Source organism: Phyllostomus hastatus, unplaced genomic scaffold (genome assembly GCF_019186645.2).
Source record: "Phyllostomus hastatus isolate PE091 unplaced genomic scaffold, TTU_PhHast_1.1 phas_contig_152, whole genome shotgun sequence".
Lineage (NCBI taxonomy): Eukaryota > Metazoa > Chordata > Mammalia > Chiroptera > Phyllostomidae > Phyllostomus > Phyllostomus hastatus.
The window spans coordinates 12075406-12088387 of NW_025333622.1; the positions used below are offsets into that span (position 1 = coordinate 12075406).

Genomic DNA, 12982 nt, shown 5'->3' on the forward strand with positions numbered 1-12982 from the left:
AGTTCCCATTAGATTATCAGCTGATTTCTCAAAAGAAAACTTGCAGGCAAGAAAGGGCTGGAAAGAAGTATTCCAAGTCAGGAAAGGCAAGGACCTACATCCAAGATGACTCTATCCAGCAAAGCTATCATTTAGAATGGAAGGGCAGATAAAGTGCTTCCTGGATAAGGTCAAGTTAAAGGAGTTCATCACCACCAAGCCCTCATTATATAAAATTTTAAAGGGACTTATCTAAGAAATAGAAGATAAAAAATATGAACAGTAAAATGACAACAAACTCACAGGTATTAACAACCAAACCTAAAGAAAAAAAACCCAGAAAACTAAGCAAACAACTAGAAGAGGAACAGAATCACAGAAATGGAGATCACATGGAGGGTTATCAGTGGAGGAGTGGGAGTGTGGCGGGGAGGAAGGTACAGAGAATAAGTAGCATAGATGGTAGGTAGAAAATGGGGGGGGGTAAGAATAGTATAGGAAAAGTAGAAGCCAAAGGGGTGCTTCATACATACAAGGCATACTTGTATGTATGACCCATGGACATGAACTAAAGGGGGAATGTGTGTGGGAGGGGGTGTGCAGGGTGGAGGGGAGTGAAGGAGGGGAAACGGGACAACTGTAATAGCATAATCAATAAAATATATTTTAAATGAATGAATGAATGAATAAGAGTCCCACCTCTCAGGCAGAATAATTCCTAATAATTCATGTTGATAGTCTGTTCTCAAGGAGGGCAGCACTGACCTCACTGTACGCAATGACTTCCTTCCCAACGGTACAGCATGGAAAGGGTTACGAGGGAGTATCTTTACAGAGTAAAAATCTGACAAACACTACCTTGGCCAGGTGATTAAGGTAAACATCAAAATCAACATCAGTACTTCAAATGAAATAGCCATATTGATAGTATGTGCACTTGATGTGATGAATAGTTTGCCTCTATGGTCTCTCCCTCCCAATAACTCTAACTCCACTCTAATCATGACAGAACATCAAATTCCAGTGGAGAGGCAACCTACAGAACACCTGACCAGTATTCCACAGAACAGCCAAAGTCATCAGAAAAAGAACAGTCTGAGAAACTGCCACAGCTAAGAGGAGCCTATGCAGCCGTGACAACTAAATGTACTGTGGTACAGAATGGGACTGGGCATTGTGGGTACTAGGCTAAATGTAAGAAAATCTGAATAAACTCTGGACCTTAGTTAATAATAATATATTAATATCAAGAGATAAATGGATAAAGATGTGGTCTATATACACAATGGAATATTAGCCATAAAATAGAATAAAACCTTACCATTTGCAACATGGATGGACCAAGAGGGTATTATGATAAGTAAAATAAGTCAGAGGAAGACAAATATATGATTCAGCATATATGTGAAACCTAAAAAAACAGGAAAAAAAACTCATGCAGAGAACAAATTGATGCTAGCTAGATGGGAGGGGAAGGGGACTGGGAGAAAAAGGTGGGAGCAATTAACAAGTACAAATTACCAGTTATAAAAACAGTCAGAAGGATGTATAGTACAGCGTAGGGAAGACAGTGACACTGTAAATAGGTAGGTATGGTGCCAGGTGAGTTCTAGACTTACCAGGGTGATCACTTTGTAAGTTATACACATTTCTAATGACTATGTTGGACACCTGAAACTAATATAATATTGTATATCAACTATAATTGAAAAATAAATGTAAAGAAAATAAAACATAAAAAAGTGCATGATAAACATATGTAAAAGGCAAGGAAACTGGAAGGTATTTGCGACATTACTCCTGTAACTCACTAAAAAACCCCAAATGGCCCGGGAGGCAATCAGGCAGAGAATATACACTGGGTGCTTTACCAGTGAGGAAGTGCTAATTGTCAATATATACATGGAAAAAAACACCCAGACCCATTAGCAATCACAGAAAAGCTCCTGAAAATAATAACATAATATTTTTCACTCAATAAATTAAGAAAATTTGTCAAGAGAGTCAAGCGCTGACAAAGATGTGGAAAATAGGAACTTCTGAATACTGCTAGCAAGGCTGAAAAACAGAACAGCCATTCCGAAAACAATTTAGCTCCTGTTGACAGGAGATGCACGTTTTATTGCCCAGCAGAAGAGATGCAAAAGGCTGCTCCCTGCAGCAGTTTTTATGGGAAAATGTTGAATATACCTAAATGCCCACCAACAGAGAAGAATAAATACACAAAAATGCCATATTTTTTCAACAGAACACAGTGGTATTAAGTAAATACACGTATACATATCAAAATAAGAGCCCCAAGATAAAATAAGTAAAAATAAAGGATACAGACAGCTTGAAGATATTTATGTATATTTTTAAAACATCAGAATAATACTGTGTCCTTATGACACCAGGCGGAAGCGTAAAGAACGGATGGACACGCACGCAGACTCGCTCAGCGGGCGCCTCCGCAGAGCACGAGCGGGCGCAGGGCTGCGGGGAATTATTATTAATAATAATTAATATTATTATTAATAATAATAGATGGGAATGCATCTATTATTATTATTCGTCCTTTTCAGTTGTTTTGTCCAGTTTTCATTTGCAGTGTACTTCCCCGGTGCTCAACCACACGTTCTGTCCCAAACTGGCAGGAAAGCGGCTGGTGCTGGACACACAAACCCTAGAATGCCACCCTGCACCTGCGGCTTCAGTGATGCTCAAAGTAAATGTTGACTAGACATGGTTTTAGCCTTAACTGACACACTTTAGCGTTAATTCTTTTAGAAGTTGAGACTCAGAACATTCATCAACATGCGAACTGAAAAGCAACTGCATGTAAAACATGTCTTCATTTAGGTAGGATTTTTAAGGGCCTAATCATATGTACAAAATTAAGTTAACCAAAATCCCTTTCTCCACTGCCATCTGGTGGGAAAAAGAGGCAACCTCGTCTGTGCCTTCCACAAAAGCTCACATCTGCAGTTATTAGAGTGCCATTTCTCTTTAATGAAGCACACACTTTTATTGAGGTTTCTGTGCAGTACACTGGTACCTGTTCACTTTCTTCAGAGCTGTCCTCACACTAAACCTTTCAGCCTACGGATTAGATAAGAAAGAACTTTATCTTTTCCTGGTTGGATTCCTTCTTCAATGTTTTCAAATCTAGTGATGCTTTAACTTCCTCCTCACCAGATCATTCTGCACCCTAATTTTCATTTATTCACATTTCAAACCTTCTAGAGTGAACAATTCCAACAGCTGATTTCTATATTAAAAATTAGTGTCATTTTTATATAAACTTACCAATGGTAATAAGCACTTTTCATTTAAAGGACTTTTAAAATATGCCATATTGGCACTATAAATACGCAGTGGGAATTATAAATAGTCCCGTTTTCCAAGCACTGAATGGAAATAGCACAAAACATACAGTATCTTAACAAGAGCCAATAAAATAAGCTAGATTTTTCAGACTTTAGAGAAAAGTATCAACATAAAAGAAAAAAACATAATCAGGTTATTAATCCCCCAATTTGCAATACTGAGTTCCTTCACCCATTTACAATCCAGAGATATAACTAAGCAGAGCAGTACAAATACTCTGGAAAATGCCAACTGCACTCAGACAAAAGTCAATTCTAAATGGTTTTCCATTAGTGTTTTATGTGGCTATGATTCCCTTCAAGCTTTAACACCTGTTACAGTAAAAAGCTTTTTAACTGTTTCCAAATCAGCGATAGCAGAGGATGAAAATAAATAAAGTCAAAGGCACTCCCTCCCTCAGAGGCTCAAAACAGTTAGATTTTTAGCAAGTTTCAGTCACTCCATTTAGATGATCCTGTAGGTTCATGCAAATGCATTGAATTGTTGGTTTAACTTCTCTTCCTTCCTCAAAGTTTATAATGAAGAGACTAATCCCTGTGTTGGGACTGACTGATGTAAATTCAGATGTGCTCACAGTTGCTGGTAAGGAACACTTAAGGTCAGTCAGAAAATAATTGAACAGGCTTCTCATGTAGGCACCATGACTCACAACTAAGACACTGGCTACTAATTCTGGAGCACTGCTGTCTGAATTAAATTTGGAGGCACAGTTTTTTTCTAAAGGGAATATCTCTGCCAAAGAAGTTTCCAAACTGTTGCTTGAAGTTTCTGAGGAAATTGGTTCTTTTTGATCTGCCTCCTTCAAGATCAGTTGACAAAGAAATTCAAAAAAGTCTGTTCCACGCATCTTCACCTACAAGAAAAGGTGCAATAAGTGAGATTAACGTCTGTCTTAAAACAGAAACATAAAACCTGATTGGATTTTTCCTATTTTGTCAATATAAGTACCATATGAGTAGATGAAACACTGTATTCCTATTCTTTCAATCAGTACTTCTATGGACATTAGTGAGGGTCCACCATATTTCTGGAATTATGGAAGCACATTGGGGACAAAGATGACTAAGGTTCAATTCCTACTTCCTGACTCAAAGCACTCAGAGACTAGTTAGAGAAGTCTGCAAGTAAACAGAAAACCACAAAATAGTATTAACTGCAAAACTACATCTGACACTTCAGTTTACTTAGAACAACAAGGAAAAAAACCTTTCCTTTACTAAATTAATAGAAAGTCTTTACAAAAAAATTATGAAAATAATGAACAAGGGGGAAAATCACCAATAATACAATTTGAAAGCAGAACGATCCAAAGAAATGCAAGCATGGTAATGCTGTCACAGAGCCGGAGAGGCAGCAGAGGCCTGAGGATTTCATGGCTTGAATTATTTTGTCTGTCATCCTCCCTGAACATCACCACTTGCTTTACTGACTACCACTACCATTGCTGAAGTTACTGCTTCATATTCAAAGAGTTTTCTGAGCAGTTACATCCAATAGCACACATCCTTTAAATCCACTATCAGCTATGACTGCCAACTTAATATTGTCAATGAGAAAGCGAGGGTAGCTTAAAAAGAAAAAAAAATGGTATCATGCAGAGCTGTTTTATAAACCAAACAACTTTCAAACTGCTACCTAAAATTTAGGAACATCTAATATACCAAAAAAGGTCAGATTTCAGCTACAATGATACTGGCAAGTACAACAGCATGCCCCAGGGCTACGTACCTGGTCTAAGGTCTCTCCTCCAGGTGGTGTGTACCCAGGTATTTCTTCCCCAGCTGCTTTGGCCATTGCCCTTAGCTCACTCAGCCCCTTGCCTTCTGCAACCCCATATTTCTGCAATGGTCCAATAAACAAAAGTGTCTCCAGTGAATTTGCAATACAACAATTAAATACAATCACGCCAGGAAGTGTGGTTTCTTTCTACTTACCTTATTACATCTCCTCTGAACTCATAATTCCCCACAATGATAATAGATTACTTGCATAATAAAATATTGAAAGAGAAAAATCATTATGTATGGTATGCATTGATGAAACCAGAAGATTCTGACAATACCATCAGAGTCCAACAGTGAAATATTTTTATAGGAGCATATGCATTTTTTTTGCCAGGTGCTCTTACAATCCTCAAGTCCAACTCTTACATCCTCAATTATATCTGGAGCAACCTCTATTACAGAGAGGAACATTAATAATCATCACTTGCTCTGTTTGTTCAAGAATGGAAACATCCATTGGTTAAATATTCCAAATGCTAAGCTGAAGCACATTAGGCAATAAGGCCAGAGAAGTGAAGGAAAGCAGGTGACACGTGGCTCCCTGTCCCCGTGGAGATCACAGTGCAGTGGGGACACTAACCTAGGAACAGTAGTGGAAAGGTGCTGTGATGGAGGGAAATACCGGACAGAGACACATACAGCAGAGACTTCCAATCTGGATTTGAGGATCAGAGAAGGCCAAAGCCTCAGGGTGAGTGGAACTGGGCCAGGTCTGGGGAGCAAGTATTCTGGGGAGAGTAGAGGCAGATTCAGAAGCTCAGTGAGGAAAGAGCACAGGCTGTTTGGGCAACTCCAACATGCTCGAGAGGCTTATGACCAGGGGTCCAAACATGGGACTCCAGAGCCAGATGGCCTTGACTTCAATCCGAGCTCTGCCACAAACTAGCTCTGTGATCCTGAGCATGGACTTGATTTCTGTGTGCCTTCATTTCTGCACCTGTAAAATGGGTGCTAAAACATGATGTTTTTAAATCTTCACATTTGGTTGTTGTGAAAATTAATAAACTTGCACCACTTGGAACAGGGCCAGAAAGTGGTGAGCACCACAGAAATGCTCAATCATCTTCTTCTCAAACTGGCCACCACACAAGGGAAAAGGAAGGAGGCAGGTGGAAGCAACAGATCCAATCACACAGCACAATGAGAGATGGCCAGGTCAGAGCATGGACTACCTTTGAAGATACAGGAGAGGAGAAGTAGCAAACTGTTTTATACAGGTGTGCAGCAACCAAATTTTCCAAAGATTACTCTGGCTTGCAGTATGGACATTAGATTGGAAAAGAAAGTGCAGTGAAAACAGGAAAATCTAGGTGACAGGTGACAGTGATGTAGGTGACAGATGACAGTGGACTGCAATAGGATGGCAGCAGTTTGCAAATCAATGAAGGATTCAAGAACCATTTAGAGGTGGAACTGACCAGATGATGACAGATGTGTGGTGTGAGAGACAGTAAAGAATCAAGAATGAATGGTCTGAACAACTGGATAAAGCAGGAGCCAAGTGGAGAAAGAAGTGTAGTCCACTGAGCGGGAAGTGGCTGTGGGGCATTCAAACAGGAATAAACAGTAGGCAGCTTGATACATATGAGTGTGTAGCTCAGGTTAGAGACTTAAGCTAAAAGTACCTATTTGAAAATCATCAGTTCATTAACTAAAATCCTAAGAGAGGGTGAAATTCCTCAGAGAAAGAACTCAGAGAGAGAGATGTCCCAGCCTGATGATAAATAATGCTTGCAACTACTGAGTGATAATAGGTCCTGTTTGCTGTTCACTGAACTCAGAACATTTTTGTTTAACATTTGAGCAATGGTTCTCAGGCACAAAATGAGCCTTTCCAAGTAGCATTTATACTGGAGCTTTAGTGTGTGTTTACGTGTGCACACACACACACACACACACAACTATAACAGAGAACACATGCAAGTTAAGAAAAGGAATTTTTTAAAGATGCACTAGCCAGCCCTGGCTGGTGTGGCTCAGTTGGTTGGAGCATCCTCCTGTACACTAAAAGGTTAGGGTTCGATTCCCAGTCAGGGCACATACTTAGGTTGCAGGTTCCAGCCCTGGTAGGAATGCATATGGGAGACAGCCAATCTATGTTTTTTTCTCTTTCCCCCTTCCTCTTTCTCTAAAGTCAATAAATGTATTTTTTTTAAAAAAGATGCCCTAGCCATGCTGTTACATTTCTGCCCAGGTACAGAAGAAATCACAGGACTGACAGGGACATTAACCAGCTTATAGGTCAGTATTATAGGTCATAATAAAAAGTCTTCTACGAGGCTTGGAGTGAAATCTCAGATATGAAATTGTGCTATGGTTTTAGCTAAATCACAGTTTCAGAAAAATTCATTGCTGCTATATAAAGTGTACTATTTATGCTTAAAGTCAGGGAGTAGAACTGGGAAGCTGAGGGAGAGAGCTTTTCAATTTTATTTTAAACTCTTCTGTTCTGTGTTAAATTCTTATAAATATACCTTGCTTTTATAATTTAGATGTATATGATATGATTTTAATAATTAAATAAGATACCATGTATGAGAGTTTGTGACAGTGACTGTTACATCACAGATTCTTAATGAATGTTGTTAGCTCTTTTCATATCCCTAGCAGGAATGAATTTTTAGTCATGTGATAACTTGAGGTGGTTATTGATACCTTTTGGCAAAGAATAATACATAAATCACTTACTCTTTCTCGAAGTCTTGAATCATACTTTATTGTCATGTCTTGGCAAAATTTGCTCTTCTCCAAAATCCCATGCACAGTCTGAAAAATCAAAAGACAATTGTTTCTCTTCTCATAAAAATAATCATTCTGGCCAAAATAATACATAGCTTCTTAGTAAATAAAAAATAACTAGATTTAATTTTTCTTTGAGAAATTTGCCTCTCTTTGCACTGCTAGTCCTTTGTCTCTTCATACCCGATTTTCATATTTCCTTCTAACATAACTTCTAGTTCAGAAGTCAGCAAACTACAGCCTACAGGCCAAATCCAGACCATGGATTGTTTTTGTAAATAAAGTTTTATTAGAATGCAGCCATTTATGTATTATTTATGGCTGCTTTCAAAGTACAACAGCAGAGTTGAACAGCTGTGACCATATGGACCACAAAAAAAAAAATTTACTATCTCATTTTTTACAGAAAAGGTTCTAGTTCATTAATTCTTCATTTAGGTATGTCAAAACTGATGTCAAATCCATCAAGTCTTAATTTTTATTTTCAGTTCTAGAATTCACATTTGATTTTTCTTTAGAGCTTCCCGTTCTCCCCTAATATTCTCCACATCTTTTACCTATGCATTAAATTATTGATTAAAGCCTGTGTGATATCTTCCATTACCATATAACTCCCATGGCTGCTTCTGCTGCCTTTATTTTTTATTCATTTTTATACACATTTCCTTCTCATTGCATGCCTGGTTATTTTTAATTGATAAGAGACATTGTATTTGCAAAACTGTAGAAATTAAGTCCACAACCTGCCTTGTTTTTTAACACTCTCCCCACAAATTAGACATTGTTCTCATTACTGTTTTGTATTGTCAATAGCTGTTTATATTTACCTAAAATTTTACCAAGTTCTTTGCTCATCATTCTTTCCTGAGACTCAGGTTTTCCTTCTGGAATTATTTTCCTTCTTCAGTTATCCTTTGAAAGTTCTTTACAGCCTATTTGTCTGAAATGTTCTCATTTCACATACACTCTAGAAAATGTTTTGCTGGGTGTAAAAATCTAGGTTAATCCTATTGTCTCCCAGCACTTCAAAGACATTATTATTGATATTGACAAATTTGTTGATAGCCTAATATTGGCCTTTAACAGATGATACTTTTCCATCTTATTCTTTGGAGTTCTACAATTTTGTTATGATAAGTGTAGATGTGGGTTTTTCTTTATCATGACTGGGATTTGTTACATTTTCTGCATCTGATAATTTATTATCTTCCAACAATTCTTTAGAATTATTAGCTTTGTCCCTGAAAAACCTTTATAAAGATTTTACACCTGTTTTATTACAGAAGTTTTATAAATTTAACTTTTAGATCAGTGCTATGACCAATCACAAGTTAATTTTTGTGTTGCGTGAGGTAAGAGTCAAAGTTCACATTTTTCCACATAGACAGCCCCATGTTTCAGCACCCTTTACAGAAAAGACAACCCTTTCAATCACTGAATTACCTGGGCACCGTGGTCAAAACCCACTGGACCAACAACATTAAAAAAAAAAATAGAACACTCGCCCCACTAGGTTCTATTTTTAAGGTCCCTCAACTTTCACTTGAGAGACAGTTTATATTTCACCTAATTTTTCAAAGAATTTGCACTGGGTATCTATTTGGAAATTTTTTTAGTCACATTATTTCCTCAAAATATTCATTTTTATTCCTCATGCCCAACTCCAACCCTCACTGCCCTTTTGGGATTTCAACTACATGTAAATTAAATCACTTGATATTGTACTGTACTTCATTGAGACTTCATCTCTTCTTCCTAGTCTTTTTTCTTTCTATAATTGTAGAATATTGTTTCCATGTCTTCATGTTTACTGGCCTCTTCTACAGTGTCTATTCTGCTGTTAATTTCCTCCTGTGAAATTTTCATTTCAGAATATTGTATTATTTATCTCTAAAAGATAAATTTTTTTGTTGTTGTTGTTGTATCTTCTATTTCTCTCCTCGCTATGTTCCTCTAAGGACAGTTTAGCCTCACTTGTTAAGGTGTGACCCAATGACAACTCTGCTGTAGGCTCTGTGTATTCAATGAAATTTCTTTACTTCAGCTGATGAGAACTCAAATTGATTCCCAAACCCCATGAGTTCTATGAATCGTTCAGCTTACAACTCCCCAGCATCTGCTCTCTCCCCTGAAGCTGTGTTTTGCCTGGCTTCATGCAGTTTCGCTCTACATATGTGCAGACCGAAAGTACACCAAAGATTTAAGGGGATTCCCTACACATATTTCTAGAGTTCTTTCTCTGTGCAGCTCATTCTTCCCCACATATTTTAGTTATTTAACCTTCCCAAATTCTAAGCTCTCTCTCCCGAACTTACTGATACCACTGGGCTCTATTTGGCTTCTCCTACCAGAGTCTGGATATTGTTTCGGCAGAAAATTCAGGACAATCCTAGGGCTCACCTCATTTGTTTTATTTCATTTGGGGATTATAAACTCACACTGCCTGAAGTCCAATATCTGAAGAGAGTGTTTCACAAATTTTGTCCTCTCGCTGTTTTTCAGGACAGGCTAACTTCCAGCCCTGTTATTCCCTCCTAGTTGTCACAAAACTTCTCCTTCCACTGAGCTTTTAATAGTTGTTTTGGTTGTTTTTTAAATCTCTGGGGTTGCTTTTATAGTCAATCTATTCTCTAAAGATATTTAAAATATTTCAAAAATGTCTTTATTTTTGCAGTAACATTGCTTGTTTTATTTAACTGCATATAGTTATTCCAGTATTTGATGTCTTTGTGAGTTAAATTCTTCTATCAGTTGTTTCTTCTGGCTCTCTCTCTCATGACACTTTCTTTGTCTTTTACTTTTATTTTACACATTTTGTTAGATTTTTTCCCAAGCTATTCTAATTTAAAAGTTACCAAGATGAAATAAAGAAAAATGAAAAAAAAAAGTTCTACTGAGGAGAGGGGAAGATTGAGGGTATTGCGTGTGTGTTTTAATTCCCTACAGATTCTGGCAGCATATTTTTCAAGGTTACAACTGCTGAAATTTTGGACTCATCACCCTAAACCTTGACTCTAAACTTACCTGCTTTGTCCTAGTGAGATCACTGGAGAAAACATGAGTGAACTTCACGTTATTTAGAAAAATACCAGCAGCAGCTGCTTGTTTAAATCCAGTTTCTGAAAGAGGCTCATCTACCCCTTGTCCTATGACAGTAACAGAAGGAACAAACCATTCAAAAATATATATAAGGTATGCAAATTAAATCACATTTAAGAGACTATAAATGCATTTACTTATATTTTATTTAACTATTTCCTTGGGTACTTTTCCACAGAAGTTTTCAGAGAACTGACAAGTAAAATTAAGCTATAATCCATTATAAAAGGCTCAAGTATTCAAATTTTCCCAAAAGAATGGGAACTGAATGATAACGAAAATTCAATTGTCTCAAGCTTTCTACTTTTTCACATCTTCCAATCCTTTTATTAGCTATAATTTATTACCAATGCTGGTTCTGATCTTATGTTCTCACCTCAGGTGTTGTGTCTGGGTGGTAGGATCATCAATTAAGAAAGTTTTTCCTTCTATCTCCATTGCCAAAATGTTCTGTATTGTACCTTTCCTTCCTCCCTCCATTTTTCTCTCCTTCCCTCCCTTCTTTCTTTTTCACTTAAAAAATACTCTGGAACCTCTATTTACAGAAGAAAGGCTGATTAGATACTCTGAAGGTTTATCCTGCTACAAAACAACTGAGAGAGAGGAAGAAAGAGAGAGATGCATTCCTGGGCTCACCGGATGTAAGGAAAATCTCCAAGAGACAAAGCAAAGCACCAAAAACCTTGAGCTGAAACCCAAATATTTCAGCTATCCTATAAGGAAGGTAACGTATTGTAGTTTCAGGTCAGTAGTAAAATCAAATGTAAATCCTCCTCAAAGCAAATCATTCTTCAAAGCAATCATAAAGGGTAACTAGTTTTCTACTAATTTAGAGCAAATAGTTTAACCAAAGACTTAACACACAAGAAATTAATCCATCATGAATGAAAATCATGGAAACAATAAGTAACAGACTTAGAACCAATAACACTTCTGACACAGAAATAAAAATATAGACTATAACATAAAGACAGCATCACAAAAAATAAGCAAATAACACAAACTCATCAAAAACTATCAGAAAGCTTTCTACAAGAACCAAATAGAACATTTAATAATGAAAAATAGAATTGCTGAAGAAGAAACTAATTTCCTCAATGGATAAAGGAAGGTCCAGCTGCAGGGAGGCTTAATAGACTCAAAGACAGGCCTGAAGTCATTACCCAGAGTGCAGCATGAATACATATGGAACATATCTCTGATGCACTAGAGACATAACAGAAAGAATGAGAATTACCAACTTGCATCTAATTGGAACTCCAGAAAGAGAAGGAAAAGTGAAGGAGAGGAAATATGAAGAGATAATGATTGAGAATTTTCCAGAAATCTTCAAATAAAGGAAACAGAATGTACATTAAGCAAAATAAATATTTTTTAAAATTCCTCCTAGATATATTAAGATAAACTGTAGAATACCAAAAGCAGTTTTAGAGAAAGACAAATTACCTACCAAGGAACATCATTTAGCTGAGAGAAGACTTCTTACAGAAACAGTAAAAGTCAAAATGCAATAGAGAATAGCATCTGCCAAATGCTAGGAGCACCGTCAGTCTAAAATTATCTAGACCAAAAGAAATTAAATAGTATAAAAACAGAATTGTCTACAACAGACATAACTGAAACCATCCTTATACCATCAACTAATCTGCACCAGGGGAACTTTCAAATATGGGGCAGGGGGTGCAGGAGTTAGGGGGTGGAGGGATTGAGAAAAAAAAAAAGGACTCATGGACATGCACAATAGTGTGGCTATTGCTGGATTGGGGGGAGGTGGGTATAAGGGGGTTAAATGGTAAGGGAAAAAATACAATAAAAAATAAAAAAGATATTTCAGGAATGAAGAAAGTCTGGGATACAAAAGAAATGATGAGGAACTGGTAAGTATATATGTAAATGTATATAAACAGTGTCTCGATAACAAATTAAATAGCTACATCCTATGGTTTTAAAAGATACGATTAAGATACTAAACAAAAGTATCAAAAGTTCTTTGTATTTTTCAGGAGATGGGA

General features: G+C 37.0%; 1 protein-coding gene across 1 annotated transcript in view; it reads right to left on the reverse strand.

Moving 5' to 3' along the window:
* Window positions 1-1476: 1476 nt before the first annotated feature.
* The window catches only part of TIGAR (TP53 induced glycolysis regulatory phosphatase), a 30493-nt gene continuing 18987 nt past the window's right edge, over window positions 1477-12982 (reverse strand). Inside the window, exons 3-6 of the mRNA XM_045830663.1 lie at window positions 10896-11017; window positions 7821-7898; window positions 5077-5187; window positions 1477-4201 (exon numbers count right to left, since the gene is read on the reverse strand). Of these exons, the coding sequence (XP_045686619.1) occupies window positions 3770-4201; window positions 5077-5187; window positions 7821-7898; window positions 10896-11017 (743 nt within the window). The 3' untranslated portion in view covers window positions 1477-3769. The remainder of the gene's footprint in view (window positions 4202-5076; window positions 5188-7820; window positions 7899-10895; window positions 11018-12982) is intronic.